General features: G+C 38.2%; 1 protein-coding gene across 4 annotated transcripts in view; it reads right to left on the minus strand.

The window, feature by feature from the left end:
* Window positions 1-18,769, minus strand: part of LOC122170479 (leucine zipper protein 2-like) — a 221,439-nt gene that overhangs the window by 34,825 nt on the left and 167,845 nt on the right. For all 4 annotated transcript variants that reach the window (XM_042837342.1, XM_042837341.1, XM_042837339.1 and 1 more), the window contains 2 exons: window positions 2,784-2,846; window positions 965-1,027 (listed from right to left, as the gene is read on the minus strand). In XM_042837342.1, coding sequence (XP_042693276.1) covers window positions 965-1,027; window positions 2,784-2,846 — 126 coding nt within the window. The remainder of the gene's footprint in view (window positions 1-964; window positions 1,028-2,783; window positions 2,847-18,769) is intronic.

Consider the following 18,769-nt stretch of genomic DNA (forward strand, 5'->3'; position numbering starts at 1 on the left):
CCCCCCCCCCCCCCCCCCCCGCGTAAATTAAATTTCCTTTAGTCAGGAAGAAGTCTAACAAACGTATTTCTGACTACATGTAGAAAATATAACAAATGAGCAAATCAGAAATCTATCACAGAACAAAACTGAAGAGTGAAGAGATATTTTAGATATTTGCATATGAACTTCTAAGGAGATGGAACTTCTGAATCCTATTCCCAGTTTACTATATTTATCTAAACTTCTTGAAGAGTTTTTAACTCAATTAGCTCATTGTCTCCCCAAAAGGTAATGTAAACATTTTTACTGTTTTTCAAGTAAGAGCATTCAGAGCAGAATTCACCCTGACTAACCTGGGGAGCATTTTGTAGCTGGTGGTTCTAATATTCTATCCTGTGCCTTTCAGAAGAAATATGGACCTCACACTGAGTTCAGTTACCTTTTAAATAAGTCTAGCTCTATGCACTTGTGGGATGACTATTTATCCCACCATTTATGTAGGAAATGAAAGCACTACTCAATTAGCAGCCAAGATCCACCTGTAAAGTATCAAATACATCACAGAATCTATGGAATAGGGTAATATATTTTGGTTTCCAGTGAGGAACTGGAATGTTGCTTTATCTCAGCATGCAAACAGATATTCATAAACTATTTTACACTATATATATTTTGAAATATACTGCATACAAATTTAGGCTTTGAAGCTTCTCTTCTTTGACCCAGAAAGCAATTTAATAAGAAACACTTTTCCTATTAGAGTGGTTTGCAAATGAAAAAGAAAACCCAACAGAAAATAGCATGTCTGAATTAGCATTATGATACTATTCTCATCTATTGTGGTGTCAGCTCTTCTCGGTATCAACAGAAGTAAATGATTCTTTAAAAATATAGCAACAAATGCAGTTATCATACTCACAGATGACTTCAACATTACAGCAACTCTAATAACTTAGCAAAACTATGTTGAAAGAAGACTCACCTTGAAAATGAAATCTTTTTTGCCGTAACGAAGTTCTTTCAGCTGGGCTTGGATCTTTTTTGACTGAAAGTGAGGATAATGCAATCAGTGGATTTTGGATTCTTTTCAAATATTTATTTTTAAAACAGCAAGTTCTGAGAACATGAAAACACAACTGGAGGCATCACCTTCAAAACAATCTTCAGAGCAGAATGAAATTGTCTGCACACACTATGGGAGAGAGGAACGAAGCATGAGCTTCCTGGTAGGCAATTCTATCCATGAAAGATGTTTGATCTCGTTATTAAAAGAGTATTGATTTCACAAGTTATTATGCTGGAAGTAAAGAGCAAAAAAGAACTGCATTTCTCTGACCTATATAACCTAAATCTGGCAAAATGACCAAAAAAAAGAAAAAAAAAAAAAGAAAAAAAGTCCTGTAGTAGCATTTTTGCTTATTCTAGTGGCACTAAGCCACTTTAAATCCATAAATTTGTCAGGATGACTCATCAAGTCTAAAATTTTTTTAAGTTTTAAAGTACACTCGCTATCTGCTGCCTTGAATACTGGTGAGCTGAGGGTTTGGTCTCCTAAAATCCTCAGACAGCAATGGTTCTCATGCAACAATAAATTTCGTTTAATTTCAGACCTCACCTTTAGACTAAAAGACATGTTGTAAATAGTAAATCATCTGTGAAAATATCTAAAAGTTAATTACCTAATATTCTAAAAGTTAATGCAAATAGGAAAAACAAACTCGAATAGGAAGGGTAAACAGCAAGCTGTGTTGAACATTGCCAATTCTTTTAGCAGTAAACAAGGGGAGAATTTATACTTGTACTCAAATACTCTGGCATGTTTGAAAGCAACAGTGATGACAGAGGAAGGTAAGAGATTCTGAAAAGCTAGCAAAAAAAATACCCACTGTTACCAACTGCTGAGGATATATCTGAAGCAGTAGTTGCAGAACTTCATCTAGGCTAATTAGCCAGTACAACTGGAAATCACTGCTTGGACCTCATAAATTTGGCTGTCTAGGTACAAAAGTGGAGTCTTTGAAGAAAACACGGCCCACCTTAACTGTGATAATTTTAGCAAAGAAGTTTTATGCTTCTGTTCAATTCTGGCAACATGAAATGGACTTCACAGAAGTTATTTCTGCAGATGAAATCCATGACTAAGTCATGTAAAAAAGTTAAGATTCATATGTAGAAATAACCACTCTCACAAAAAGGTAAATAGCTAAAAGGACTGCTCCTGTGAATACAGTTACTAGGGCGCTTAGGGAAAACAGGGTGTTTTTTTTTTTTTTATATCATTGGCTATTTTTGCTAGTGTTTCTGTAGAGGAGATATTTTCTAATATGATACTTCCCTTGAAATAATGAAATGTTATAAGGATCAATAACAATAAATCTTTTGTGTTTCTACGAGGTATTTCAGAAAGTCATTTAATGACTCCTGTCTTATTCTAGGCATGAAGAATAGGGAAATAAAATCAGTTTAACATACATTATAGAGCAAAATGTATACTTAAAGAGCTTTATATATGTGAAATAACCATTCCCAAACTTTATTAGTCTAAAACTTGAGATTGCAGCTTGCTAACATATTTGAGTTGCCCATAGTGTAGTCATGGAAATGAGTTTGAATTGTTTATAAACATCATAGTGGTGATGGCTTGATGGTTGAACTTGATGATTGTAGAGGTCTTTTCAAACGTTTATGATGCAATGATCATGCATGCATAATATACAATCTGTGCAGAATCTCAGTGCAAAAGACTGACATGACATTCTTCTGGGTATGTTAACTTTGAAATAGAGAGAAACCTTCCTTACCTCTTCTGCACGAATACCACAAAGCTTGTTTCCTGACAGCAGCTTGTTTTTGAGGCTTTTGTTCTGAGGAAAGAAGTTTTATTAGAGACTTAGTGACACTTTAAAGGATCATTTAAATACTTTACCTATGTTATCACCAAGTTTTATATCACACATAGATAACACCTGCAAGTCACTGGAAAAGACATAATAAAATATTATGGTAGTTACATCATGGTGCAACTATCCTCTCTTACAAAATTCTGAATGCCTACAACTTTGCATGAAAACATGCTTTTGCAGGAAGTGGAAAGCACAGAGAAAACCTCTAAACCACACCAGCAATCACAACAATTTAGACTGAATGTACTAAGCAAAAAAGGTAAGAAAAAACACCCTAATCCTCACCTGTTGTCAAGAGCATAGCTCAATATCATTTTTCAGTAAATCATTGTAACAATTGAGTATGAAGGTGAAGGATGTCAACACTTAGCCAAGGCGAAGAAACGCATGGAAATTGGCCATTAAAATCCACAACTTAATGTACTGCATGTCATAAAAATTTTTTTTATAAAGGCCAGCAAGCTGTATTTTGACCTCTTGGTGTTCTTGTTCATGTAAAAGTTTCCAATATGTTTCTTCCCATTTTCAGGAGAAAAAAATACATAATCCTTGATAGCATAATTTTTTTATAGTCCAGTTGTTATTTCTGCTATCTATACTCATCCCAAAATTAACAGACAAGAGTACGATTTCCCTGGGGTGTAACCATCTTCACTGTTCAGAAATTAAATATTTGGCAGGAAGACATTTCAGTACTGGTAGCTTAATGTATTTTAAAAACTTGAAAAGCTTACAGCCCAAACTGTTCACTGCAGTGTTTGCATTTAATCATATCATTAAGCCAAGTTATGATGGTATTTAATTCTTTACTAAATTTGCACCAGCAGTTTCAGCGGATTTCTAAATCCAGGTGCAGAAACCTGCTGCCTGTTCTTTTTTCCCCATACAGTTGGACGTACACATGCTCCCTAGGAAATTACTTAAAGCATGATGCCAACAGTCCTTAATTTTCATGTCTTATGATATTACTACCTTGCACCTCAGTAATATTCAGGTCTCTTTACCTGTCTTCATCAGCTTCCCGCTACAATATCAATGCATAATGGCTGAAAAGTGCGATGAGGTTTTTTTGGTAACTAATTTCCATCTTCCTGTTAAAAGACTTAAAAATCAAAGCACAAACTAAGCATTCAATAGAAACACTTCTGCAGTTGCAGTACTCATTCCTTCCTTTGCTGCCAACTCATATTTTTAAAGTCATCATACAGCTTCATATTGTGTTTTTTAATATATATTCTCCTTATTCAAAATAAATAATAAGCACCTCATGATGCAATCACTGCCATTTATAGACATCATTATACCTAACAAATTATACCTGCATCTATTTTAAAGGGATTTATCATCATATGAAATCTGTACATGTTCAACTATGATCTGGTATAAGCTGTAGTTGATCTACAGAAGGATAAACTTATAACACCTATGAAAAGTACACAAATTTTCAGATGTCTTTTCTTGAAAGACAACTTATCTTGGCCTCTAGCCACACAGAGGAGTGGTTTAATCTTCTGATACTGATCTTTTGTAATCTATAACACCTGTATTACCTCTTAAAAAAAGTGTCAGGATCTCTAGCATGGATAAACAAAGTATACAGTAGAGACATCATCAATTTAAGACAGTTTACTGTGACTGATGATCTTTGAAAGTGTGGGGACAGAACAAGCTGAAGCACAGAAAAGCACCTTCAGAAAATTATCAATTTCACTTCAAACATTTCATCTGAGGTCTGACAGCAATAGTTGGATGTATATATTTGGCTCTGTCTTCCATTGATAACATGAATGCTATGGTCTTATGATTTTTGTTATCGGTATTCCACATCATAACATCATGTAAAGCACGAGGAATTAAAGAGTTAATACTTCAGTTCCATGGACTGACAAATTTCTGGGTACTTGGTTCTCAGAAGAGAAGAGAACTACATATACCCCAAAAGACTGTGTACAGAGGGAAAGATAAAACTTGCAAGCCACAGGACTCTCTCTGTTTCTCCCTGCCTGGCATTGTGTGGGTGTGTTCCCCAGCCATTTGGCTTTCAATTCAGACTAAGGCCTTCAGTTTTGGATACTCTCTCATTTTATTTATTAGCCTCAGTTCCAACTATACATTGTATTACATTGTGTTATCCTGCATTCCAATATCATTTTCGGTAAATTAACTTTCCTCCTCAGATCATTGCCACTGTTCTTAGGCCCATCTCTCATATTCCTACCCTTCCCTTTTTCCCAGGTGTGGGTCTGTGGGTCCCCTGCCCTATTAGTCATAAAACTGGGCCGAACCAGCCCATAAACCAGTTGACACTCCCTCCCCTTCTCAGGCCAGCAGGCCTGCTGCCTCCCCTGTCATGGACACAGATAGATGTAGAGGTAACTCTGTGACAGTAGCACCAATCAAACCATGCCAAGCTCCTGCTCATCCTTGTGACATTTTTCTATTATGGACATCCTATAAAAACCATTTACAAAAGCAACAACAGGAAAACCACTCCAGCAGAAAAACCCTGGACTGTATTCTGCAAGAGTGCCAGGGCCAATTGCCAAGACGAAAACTGCTTTCCATTTCCTGATAAGCAAAAGCTGTTCACTGAGCCCTTTAGAGGGAAAATCAGAAGGCAGTGACCAACTAAAATCAAATACCTCGATTTAACTGATATCACAATGTACTGATACCCATTTTTGGTTCGGATATTAGCTTTATATTTCAAGATGATGAAAAAATGTTTTATACAGCATGAAGCAATGTGAGAGCTTTAATCCCAGCAGGATTGACTCAGCTCTTCATCTTTCTAAGACAGATAAATTGAGTTTCCCGCACTCTACTGTCTGAAAATATTCAGATATGACCTTATACACCACAGTTCTACATTTACTTTCTTCCTCTAGAATTTCTGCTTAACTCAAGGATGTGAAAAGCAACCTATGAAAATAGTCTGAGTTTTTAGCAAGGGTTTTGTGTTAGGTGGTATGGGACCAAATACAACTGCTTAGAAGCACACTGTTCCAATAATTCCCCAAGCACATGGGAGAATTAGTCACCAATCATCCTTCTAGTGACAGGAGCAAAGGTTTCTCGAGTAGTCAAGAAGTGCTGTGTCCAGCCTTATAAAAAAATGTCCTCTGTACCACATAAGCAATTCCTCACATCACAACATTTCCTGCACTTGTGCCCTATATAACACCACTGCATATGTATACCACTGCAAAACTAAAATGCAAATTCACTGTCTCCTATCTGTACTTTGCCAGCTAACATTCACCAGATGACAACACCAACAATTTTAGGCAACTGCTTCTACGTGCACTACTGTTACCCCAGTTTTGACTTTGATGAACTCTGAAGCCATGTATCACCTCTGACTTTCTCTGTTAATGCATTTGTTTTGCACTAATGAAGTAGTATGAAGGTTTTCTGCAGAACTCTTAGCCATGACTACAATCATAGCCATGACTACAGTTGTGACTACAACCATAGCATCACTGTGGCACCTGGGAACACTTGGGAACATGGTTAGTGGGCATGGGGACAATGAGCTGTTGGACTTCGTGGTCTTTTCCAACAATAACGATTCTATAATAAAAGAGTTTCTGTAACAATAATGGTATGGTATTGAACAAATCAGCATAAGAAGTATAGAATGACAGAATCAATAAGGCTAGAGAAGACCTCTAAGATCCTCAAGTCCAACCACAAACCATTCCATCATGCCCACTGACTATGTCCCTCAGTGCCACATCTCCACAGTTCTGGAACACCTCTAGGAACAGTGACTCAACCACCTCCTGGGCAGCCTGTGCCAATGCATCCACTGCTCTTTCTGAGAAGAAATACTTCCAAATATCCAAACTGAACCTCCCCTGATGCAACTTTAGGCCATCATGAGGAGATACAGAAAAAAAAAAAAAAAATTAAAAAATTACACATTTTAAACACTGGGGAATTTTTTACTTTCATCTGTTGCATAACAATGCTGTTAAGTAATTCTAAAGCTACTCATGTTTGATCTAGCCTCCCTGTGTGTGCACTCTTCTTTCAGAATTTTTTCACATATTTGAATGCTTTCATGTTTCCACATGAACTCCAAGCTCTGGCTACTAGAAAAAAGCTCATTCCTACAAGAAGTAATGGTTTAAGCGGCATTTATGTTTGTAAGGAGCATATCATTGATCAACTGAAATTAAAATAATTCCTTAATGGCCTCATAGGAAAGTTCAGTTATAATTTTCAGTAATACTAGCACTTGCATCACTGAATTGCCTGAATAACCAACTGCAGACCAAACCCTAGTCATCACACATTGATAAGAACTAGAGAACTACTAATAAGTAATATATTAAAACTACTATTTGTACTACATTTGAATATGAAAGGTTTGGTTTTTTTTTTTTCCACTCCTTGTAGCCTGTATTTTCAATTGCATGACTCTAAATGCTTGCTACAGCTTTCATCTAAGATTATTTCCTGTTCACCCTTAAAACTAAAATCATTTGTACAGTGATGCTAGTCTGGATTTCTATGAACAAAGACAATTCGGAGTAATATCCATTCCTGCTTTTGTCAGGTGGTCACCAATCTCTAATCACCTCCATGTACACATACACACAAAGGTAATACATCTGCAAATCGATTCCTTCCAGCAAAAGGAAGTTTATGGTTGTTATAACGCTGTTATTTCTCTACTTCTTAGAAGTTTTGCTTCACCATTCCTTAATTCTTTTTTTTTTTTTCATCTGAAATAAATGAAATTTGATGACATTTTAACTTACTAAATTGTGCATCTAAATCTTAATATTCTGACAGTTTGCAAATATGCACTTCCACAAACCTGTGCGACCTGCCGTAGGGAACCTGCTTTGGCAGGGGGGTTGGACTCAATGATCTCTGGAGGTCCCTTCCAACCCCTACAATTCTGTGATTCTGTGAAACCACCACCAAAAACACAATAAAAAAGCCCAACTTTTTAGAAAAAAAGATCCTGAATGAATACTATTTATAAAGCTCTGGTATAGCGACAAATACTGGAGAATGGGTGCATACAGTCTTTTCTGTGTATTTCTTAAGTAGTGAAATGAAAAAAAGCTCCCTCAATCTCTCATCACTCAGAGCCTATTCTCCTGTTACAATGAATCAATGTACTGGGCCAAGTAATTTTTTTTTTTAATTCATTGTGTTTTCTGCTTTTAAGCTCCAAGAGAGTAGGGTCATTTAATTTCCTATTTTCTGAGTAAAGAAAAGTTCACGATGAGAAAATGATACAGAGAAATATATACTGGACTGACATAATTTTCAATTACGCCTTTCCAGTCATTTCAAGAGGACTCTCCTTATGGGAAAGAAAAGGTCAATTTATGGAACAGCTTGGCTTGGACGGGATCTCAAAGATCATCCAGTTCCAACTGCCTCTGCAATGGGCAGGATTGCCAGTGTCTACATCAGACTGCCTAGGAACCCATCAGATGTTCTAATTAAAAACACAGCAGCACACTGAACATGGAATCCCATTTTACAGAATGTCTATCTGAAATGAGGGTAACTGCCTATGTCAGGCAGTATTATCTACAGCAGAACCCTGACAACTCTCTAATACATCCTTTTGGTAAAGTTGGCTGAGTACCCCAGAGATACTCTGCGGGATATCAGGTTGATATTTGTGAACAGAAGGGTGAAAAGCAGCTAAAACTGTTGACAGCTCTATAAAGATGACAAAAATGAAAATTCTGACCACAAAAATAATCTAAATACATTTCTGACTTTCAAAGAACCAGGCTCTCTCTCACTGCAAGAGTGAAGGGTCACAGTGGTCATATTCAGCCATACAGCCTCCCTTTTCCTGCTGTACCAGTAGCAGGAGGTGAAATGCTGCATTAAGCACATCTTAGATCCTTGCACGTTTCCACCTCAGAACTGTCAACACCTGTCTTAAAACATAAGTGACGTAGATATGAAAGGAGAAGGGTAAGAGATGAATAAGGAATGCATGTACTGTGCCCTCAGTGGAGTCATATCACTCAAGTTTGCTTTAATATTAATAGGCTCTGTCTCGTAAATTCTCAGAAGCAGTGCCTTGAGTCTTGTTGTTACAGAACTTTTAGCCAAAATATTAATTTTTTTAAAGGTAGCAGTAGCAAGTAGAATCTAAAAATATTAAAGGCATGCATCTATTGTTTTAGAGATGTTACCACAGTATCTTTCAGTCTTATCTTTCAGAAACAGATAATACTGAGGCAGTTCTACTGATTCACAAATTAAACACCATTTCCATCATTCTGTACAGGAGTCTAGATAATATACACTAATTAAATAACTTCTTGCCTCTGTCCTGATACAGCCTATCCTCACTTAAAGGATACAAAGTGGTTTTCACAAGATCAAGTCCAACCCCAACCCAACCTCACTATGTCCACTAACCATCACCCTCAGTGTCATCTCTCTGGGGTTCTTTAACACTTCCAGGGACACTGACTATCATTCCCATGGGGAAACCTTGTCCAACTCTACACATTCTTGTACCTTTAAAACAGAGGTGCAATCATCCACCAGATGCATTAGGTGCAACACAAGCAGAAACTAAGCTTCCAGTTGGCTTCCAGTTATGAGATCTCTCTAGCTTCAAGTGGCCAGATTGCATTAGTAGAGTAATGGTGCTCCCTGTAAGCAGTGTGGAGTTGATGAGTAAACAGGCTCACTTTATAATGAAAATGTAGGCATAGGACAGTTTGCATAGATTAAGGTATTTTTACGCCACTGAGAAAGAACTCTAGTCAAAGCTCCATTAATCACTAAACACTTCCTAACATTCATTCAGTGAGATGCGAAATAGTCCATAGTAGGATCTGGTTCAGAGGATGGGAGTGATATTTTGAAAGTCATTAACGTTATTCCTGCATGAATCATCACGTGAAAATAAGTCTTTACACGAGGATCATGTCTCTTTGCAAAGGAGGAGGAAAGAATTACATTCAATTTAAACTGAACAGCTTAACTTCGTCAGTGTTTGGAAGCAAATAGCATATATCTATAAAATAAACATTTTCATTAAAAAAAAAAAAAAAAAAAAACTATTTCAGTGAAATTTTTACTTCAGGATATTAAAGATTATTATGACAAGTGCAAGGAAGAACCCAAAGTTGTATGGTGAAATCACACAAAGCAACAGATTTCTGAATGACATAAGAAAGGACAACTCCCCAGACAATTCAGTTATCCATGCGCACAATATGCTGTTCTACGCTCATTCTCTCATTTAGTTCCAAACCGGCTCCGTAACAAAGATTCCTTCCACTAAATCTAATAACAGAGCTCAGAACATGCATTTCATCTCTTGACCAAGGCCAGTACCTGCAATACAAGACTGTAGTTAACTGAATGGGCTGGGGCAGTCGTAAGGGTCGACAGGGGCCCCTCGGCCCCTGGGAAACCATGGCAACAAATGACTTGAAGATAAGAGAGAAGAACAGGATAGACCAAATAAGGAAGAAACAAGACATGCTACATGTCCATTGGTCAGGTAGTAGCCCTAAGGCATGGGGAAAGTTTTAAGAAGGATGTGCTCCTTGCAATTAAAGCCATTTTGCCGCTCACCATATTGGTGTCATGAAAAGTGTGCGAAACTGGCCGGGGCTGTCGGAACACTTTCACAAGGAGACTTCAGTCAGGGTCGCCGAAACAAAGGCGACACAAGACTAAGGAGTTATTGCTTCCTCAGACCTTGCTTTCAAAGGCTTGATCTTGAAACTTTCAATGTCTTCTTTTTCTTACTGAAATCTTTGCAAGAAAATCAGTTTCAACTGTCAATAAACTATGATAAAAATGGACTTAACCACCTTGTTTGATAAAATGATGTTCTCAAAAAGTATTTGGCTATGTTTTCTGCAGCTTAAGGAAGTGCACTCTCTATATATTAGCAAGGTATTTCTAGGACTGGAAAAATGCCTTAAGAGAAACAGACTTCCTATTTCCTAGATATATGATAATTGTTATTTTGTCGGATAGAACATAGGTGTAAAGGGCTTAATAGCAATTATTTTGATACATACTTCATTAACACATTCATGCAAAAGTAAAATAACATCTGCACTGTAAAAAGGAGATAGCTCCCGCCCCAGCATGGGACTGAACTAAGATATTCAGAGCACTGTAGATTAGGAATGTTTATATTCTATTCCTACTTGAGATTATCATTATGTAAAACGTTCTGCTGGGTGTGATAACTGATATGTAGAATTGCATCAGAGTTGCACTTTCTCTAGATTCCTTGGTGATTCAGAGCTAAGAGGGAAAACACTACATACTGATGGAGTAGAAAAAATTAAGAAGAATTATACATTTGAAGCAGTATCACAAATGTATCTTTTTAGGACCAAAATCCCAAATCAAAATGAAAATAAACCTATCCTGATCTATTAGCAACTAGAAAATCAGACTCTGCCAGATATTCTGTTCTTTTGGAAATGCATCAGTATATGACTATTCTTTAGGGACAGCTCTTCTCTTTGTATTCCTTTCCTGATGTAGATAGAAACACTCCCACCCCACTTTCTCATTTGTCCCTTCTGAACAGCTTGCAGTCATTGATAGCCACACTCCAGTTGTGGGAATCATCCCACCAGATTTCAATGATGGCAACTATATCACTGTTTTCTAGTAGCAATGTAGCATCCAGTGCCCCCTGTTTATTTCCCAAGCTGTGTGCATTGGTGTAGAGGCACTTCAGCTGGGGAGCTGGTCTTGTCATTTCCTTAAAGAATAACTCCTTAATTACAGTTAAAGATCTCCCTTGAATTTCACCAGCAGTCACTGCCTCATCATCATAGTTTTGTATGTGTTGCAGTGCTGTCAGCACCTTTCAAGGTCCTTCAAGGCCCCAATAGCATCCTGTCCCTCTAATCTACTATGCCTTCACAGAATTACAGAATCAGATAAACACTAAGATTGGAAAAGAACTTCAAGATCATCCAGTCCAACCATCACCAATAACTCTCACTAAACCATATCTCTCAACACAAACACCTCCATGGTCGATGACTCCACCACCTCCCTGGACAGCCCATTCCAGTGCCTGTCCACTTTCAGAAAAGCAGCATTTCCTAACGTCAAACTAAATCTCCCCTGGCGCAGCTTGAAGTCATTCCCTCTACTTCTATTACTAGTTACACGAGAGAAGAGGCCGACCCCCAGCTCACTACAACTTCCCTTCAGGTAGTCATAGAGAGCAATAAGGTCTCTCCTGAACCTCCTCTTCTCCAGACTGAACAATCCCAGCTCCTTCAGCTGCTCCTCATAAGGCATGTGCTCCAGGCCCCTCACCAGCTTTGCTGCCTTTCTTTGAACCCACTCCAGGGCCTCAAGGACTTTCTTGCATTGAGGAGCCCAAAACTAAACACAGTACTCAAACTGCAGCCTCACCAGAGCTGAGTACAGGGGGACAATCCAGTTCCTGCTAGCAACGCTGTTTCTGATGCAAGCCATGATGCCATTGGCCTTCTTGGCCACCCAGGCACACTGCTGGCTCACGTTCAGTTGAGCACCAATCAATACCCCCAGATCCATTTCCTTTACACAATCTTCCAGCCACTCTGTCCCAACCTTGGAGCATTGCCTGGGGTTGTTGGGGCTAAAGTGCAGGACCCAGCCTTTGGCCCTGTTGAACCTCGACACCTTATCATGGGAAGGCTCACTGTCTCCAATACCCCACTTCAGAACTAGTTTAAAACCCTCCCAATGAGCCCTGCTAGCACTTCTCCACACCCTTAGACCCTCCTCCCCCTTTGAGAAAGGCAAACCCCATCTGGTGTCCACACACCCAGTACCACATAGGCCATTTGGTAGTCAAGAAAAGTTCTGGGAACGGTATGACATGAAGCCAAGTATTTAAAGATATGATCCTTTGTTTCCATGTCCTTACCCAGCACAATAGACAGAGAAGAAAAGATGATCTGTGCATTTATTTCCTTTAGCCATCTCCCCAAGGCCCTAAAGTCCCTTTTGATCCACACATAGCTGCTTCATCTCTCCCTAGATGGAAAAGCAGTACGGGATTGTGGTTTAACAGCTGTAACAGGCTAGATAGTTTCCTGGTGACATCTCTCACCTGAGCCCCAAGAAGACAGCATCTCTAAGATGGTCTGTTCATATTGGGTGTTCAGTTCCCTGTAGGGAGGAATTGCCTACAACAAATACCCATCTCTTCTTCTTCAATGATGTAGTCTTAATGTTGGGGGAAGGCTTTTTGTGGTTTGGTTTCATTAATTTGTCTAGAATGAGTGCTGATTATCCTCCACATCAAGTAAACAACAACAGGGTGTCTGGAGAAAAAGCCATGCATAATACAAAATAAAGCTATGATCAAAAGGTGTGGGGCAATAATTGGTTTGTCTGGTGATTTAAGAACACTGCGTACCAGGTTCATCATGCCATTGATGTTACTGGAAATGCCAACAATTCATGAAAACAAAGTAGATACTCACTTTTAAGCTGTCCATAATTATAAATTCTAATTATCAGCCATATTCCTCAGATCAAGTTCGTTTGGCCACAAGCACTGTTTTACTTAAGTGATCTGGCTGTCACATTTTGGAGTTCTAAAACTGGCAGCAGAATCATGATGTAGATTTAAGTAAGGAAAGGGTAAAGGAAGGCACAAAGCAATCAGCAGTGTGAATGAGACCAGTGAAGAGGAACTGTCAACTGAGCCATTTCCATCCAAGCTGCAGTACACACATCCATCTCAGAGCTAACTCTAGTATTTTAGCTTTATCAGGTTAGAAAATCAGGAAAGACTTGTATATTTTAGGGAGCCTTATGCAAAGCTCAGCTGATCAAATTGAATCTAATTAACCACATACTTCACTAAGTTCTGCTGGGCTGAATCATCCCTGATGAGGCCTGAAAGCAGAAGAGCTTGTAGAGCTGCAGATTGGATTAGTGGCTTGTTAATAGTATTTGTTCGAAGCCAGTGTTTGTAGCTGGTATTTGTAACAAAATGAAGCCCACTTCCTGAGATTCAAAATAAATTAAGGAAAAAAAGAACAACAACAGAAGCTAAGCATTTACACTTACCTGTTCATCAGTCATGAAATCAACGCATTTATATACTTTAAAACCTTTGTCTGATTTATACAGAATAAAAGGCTTAAGCTTTATATGAGACATGCTTCTCAATCTCAACTACCTACCAAACAGTAAGTCACTTTCCTTTAAGCAAATCATCTTGAATTCTCTCCAGAAATATGGTCCTGCACACAAAGTTGCAAAGACCAACACTACTTCCTATTACAGCATGGAGAATGCTGTCACATCTGCAAGTAAGAGTTACAATGTGAAAAACACTGTTTCAAAGGCAACTGAACAAAACAAAATGTATGTAATCAAACTTGCACAAAAATACCAACTAGTCTAAGAAATACATGCTGTAAACCACCACTAGCAATAACAGAATACAGCTCCAGAAGTCAAGGTAAAATTAAGTTTTCATTTTGTTCCTTTTAATAATGGCAGAACCATTTTTAATTCTATTTAAAAGGCCAGAATGACTAAAAGGAAATAAAGTACTTTCCAGAGAAAACAAATGTGGGACATTTAATGATTATAAATGATTAATTTCAAGTTAGAGTAATTTTTACATCACTTATTGAGCTTAAACCATAAAAATTAGGTATTATTTTATAACACATGATGCATGAAAACCTTAGCACACCAAGCACTACTGAACTGATGTTTTTTCACACAACAAACATTGTGCAGAGAATATAAGGAGGAGGCAGTGCCACTCAAATACTGCAAACTGCACATACACATTTGGCTCTTTCAAATGTAAATAAGCTGGAGATTTTCCCAAATGATAAAAACAGGAGTTTGCAACAGTCATTGGGAATTTGCATCAAGAGAGAATGATGTACAATTTTTTTTTACCTGAGCAAACATCTGCATGTTTAGGGTTTCAAACTAGATCTGCTTTTCTAATTGCAATGATAGAAAGCTCAAGAAACTCTACTTTTCCTTTTGCAGCTACAGAAAAACAGGCACCCTCCCAGCCCAGAAAAGATATGACTAGCTATGGTCAGAAGAGCCAATTCAATGAGCTAATTCTAATGTGTTGTCAAAATTATGCTTAAAGAAGCAGCATGAAGCCTAAAAATAAATAAATAAAAGGAGGAAAGGCTGTAGAGAATACCAAGGAGGTATACTTAACAAAATAGGGGGACTTTGCAGAAGCAGCTTATGAAAAGATTTGAATTGCTGCTTATACTCAGCAGTTCTGGATTTGACTGGTCTGTTCCCAAATCACTTCATTTGATTTTTATTTTTTTTTTTGGCTAAAAATGACATGCCTGTCACATCAAACATGTGCCAAATTTTATCATCTTGTGAAATTAAACTGACAGCGCTCTAAAAGCACACACAAAAAAAAGGATTTTGCAAGTTACCTCCCCATCAGTACCTTAGTGAATGCCCATCCTGCTTCAATATGACAGATTGAATCACAGAATGATTAGGTTTGGAGAAGACCACTAAGAACATCAAGTCCAACCCAACCCACCTGTACTATGGGCACTAACTACAACCCTCAGTGCCACATCTCCATGGTTCTGGAACACCCCCAGGGATCGCCACTCCGCTACCTCAGTGATGTCCTATACTGACATCACTATAGGATGGAAGAGCATGTTACAGTTTTTACCCAAGGATGATCAGCAGTCAGTGAACTGGTAGAGGATATGGATTTCATTCCTAGATGTTAGTATTTCCTTTATCTTCTTAAGCCCAGTTTTTGCAAATAACGGAAAACGTGAGGCTCCAAATCCACACATCTTTCCTCCTAAGACTCAATGTTCAGTACCATAAAACTCAAAATTTAAATGCAAAGAGCTTAGCATTGGCCAAAACAAACACACTAAAGCTCACAACTGTAATGCACAAATGTGAATATTTTTTAAAAGCATCAATTGGGAAATCAGAAAAAAAAACCTGCTCAAATATATTCTTCTTTCTGACTCTATAATGCAGAGAAACTGAGATATCTCCAACATAGCAAGCACTGGATTTAATGCAGACAATACAGAGGAATTACCTTGGAAAGGTAATCAGGTTCATCTTCATCTGTGTCTACCAAACAACAACGTTAAATGACGTTAAATACAGGTTGGCTCATGAACCATAATAATCAGACAGGTTTTTTTTGTTTTGTTTTTGTTTTTTTTTGTTGTTGTTGGTTTTTTTTTAATTTAGTTTAGTTTAGTTTTTTTTTTTAAGAAAAGAAATCTACACAAGCCTTACATAAGCTAAAGTATTTATTTGATAGAAAACAAAACACTACTTAGACATCCTAACTCATAAAGGAATACTAAGATGAAAGAAGACATGGTCTTACAGAATAATATTAGCATCACATACTTGATTTAAATACTTCCGATTTTGCTTAACGGGCATTTGAACATCTGTTACTTTTTGCACAGTATAAATAAAAACCTAGATTATTTTAAAACACAAATCCAATAATTACTGGCTGTTGCTTAAAATATTTTCAAAATATTTTATGAAAACTGGAATTGAGTTCTGCAGAACTGAAGATACATTGCATAGGATATCCTATAGGTGAATGATAAATGGGCACAATTATTATAATGGATACAGTAAAGCCATTTTGTAGCAGTTTAATGAAAACTATTTTAAGACTATACTTATAAATAAGCTTAAGATTAACACTTAAATGACATCTAAATAAAATCAATGAAATGCATTTATTATGCTTAAAACTACTGCCAAATCATATAGTGGCTTAGGTTGGAAGAGATCTCAATGATCATCAGGTTACAACTCCTCTGCTGCAGGCAAAGTTGCCCATCACTAGATCAAGTACTAGATCATCTTGCCCAGGGCCCCACTAAACCTGGCTTTAGACACCCCCAAGGCATCCACAACCTCTCTAGGCAGCCTGTTCCAGGACCTCATCACCCTCTCAGTGAAAAACTTCCCACTGACATCAAATTTAAATCTTTCCTCCTTTAGTTTAAAACCATTCTCCTTTATCCTGTCAACCTTAATCAAGCTGTAGTGTAACATACAGAAATTCCTTTGGTTTGGAGGGAGAATCACAAAACCAAAGAGTTGCACAGATTGGAAGGAACCTCAAGAGATCATGGAGTCCAAACCCCCTGCTGAATCAGGTACCCTACAATAGGTTGCACAGGTAAGCATTCAGACAGATCTTGAATATCTCAAAGAAGGAGACTCCACAACATCTCTGGGCAACCTGTTCCAGTGCTATGTCACCTTTACTGAAAAGAAGTTCTGCATGTTTGTATGGAACTCCCCATACTCAAGTTTTAGGCCATTACTCCTTATCACTGCAAACCACCAAGAAGAGCCTGGCCTTGTCCATTTGCCTCCCATGTCCCTTTAGATAAACCTTTATAAATATTTATCAGATCCCCAAGTCTAGGGTTTAGTGCTTGCATTTTCTTTATAATCGTGCTGTTGAATATAGATGAGCTTATTTACTGAGTGTGAGGGAGCAGAAAGTGATTTTGAAAAACAATTTCTGCTATTCAGAGGCTTAAATTAAACTGGACTGCTCTTGTTTTGCAGCTTTTAATCTTAATCAAAATCAAGTTTGGTTGGAAAATTTCAACTTGTTACTCTGAGGTATTTTTAAACTGAGGTTTGATAGCTTGTGACATGATCAAGATTACCGACCTCTCCTGAGACTCGTTACACTCCGGTCTTAATTTGATCAAATGAAATGCAATATTTGGGCTGATAATTCCAATTATATAGAGATATTCAAGTGTACAATCAATGAATATACAGATGATATAATACATTCAAGAGCTTGGCTTATGTAATTAATATACTAGAGCAGGAAAGGGCACTTACCCTATTCTGGGCTCATGTAGGAAACTCTGGTAGTCAGCTCTTAAATGGGTCTAGGAGAGGTGCAGCCAAGCACCTTCACCTGTGCTCCCGTGGCTGACTCACTGTTCACCTCAGGTGATCAATCAGAGGTTCACTCTGTGATTCAGCAGTTCCCATACACTCCGCCCCTTCACAGCGTGAACCAATGATTAGGTTGACTAAAGGATAAGTTTTTTCTAATACAGAGATCCAATATACCGCACTGCTTATACAATTTCATTGCGACGCATGTTGGTAAAATTCAAGATGAGTGACGATAGGTGAACGTTGATATTCTTTTATGGGCCAGTGCTCGATGATGTTACTGGAGGCATACAGTTGTGAGGTGCAGGTCTGTCCTATGTTCCATCAGTCCCATGCAGACCATCACTGCGTGTTGCACACGATTCAGTGTTACTGACAGTAACACTGGAACGCTTTGATGACATTTTGTTCCTTCCAGTGATCCTGAATGCTCAAAGACTCACAGGGAGAAATGCAGATGTTTCAGAGGTACTAAGAGGGGAAGTTCTGCTCTCCAGGGCAAGATACAGGCTGTATTTCTATCCTGGGTCAACACTTCTGCTTGTACTGGGGCACGTCCTGGCTGCCCATACCACACCTTCTGGCTTGATGTCTGCGGCTGCATAATAATATCCGGCACCAGAGTAGGTGTCCTGATCTGCAATAGGAACATGATGGGGGTCCCTTTAGCAGTGAAAATCCGATTGTTGACCACAATATCAGTAGGCCATGTACCTATTACTGGAGGGACTACTGAGCCTCCCACCTCCAACAATCTCCCACAAGGTGCAAGTAGGCCACACCACTTGGGTCCTACCTGCACCTTCAAAGGCCATTTTATTCTACGGGAGCCTGGATCTAAATTCTCAGGGGCAGGAGCAGAATATTATTTTCATTACCAACCTGGGGTCTTACCTAATGATCAGTGTCTGTAATTTGGATCCCAAGCGAGGTGGCCCATGTTG

The sequence above is a fragment of the Centrocercus urophasianus genome, unplaced genomic scaffold (genome assembly GCF_019232065.1).
Source record: "Centrocercus urophasianus isolate 14NV4802_14NV808 unplaced genomic scaffold, USGS_Curo_1.0 seq_7, whole genome shotgun sequence".
NCBI lineage: Eukaryota > Metazoa > Chordata > Aves > Galliformes > Phasianidae > Centrocercus > Centrocercus urophasianus.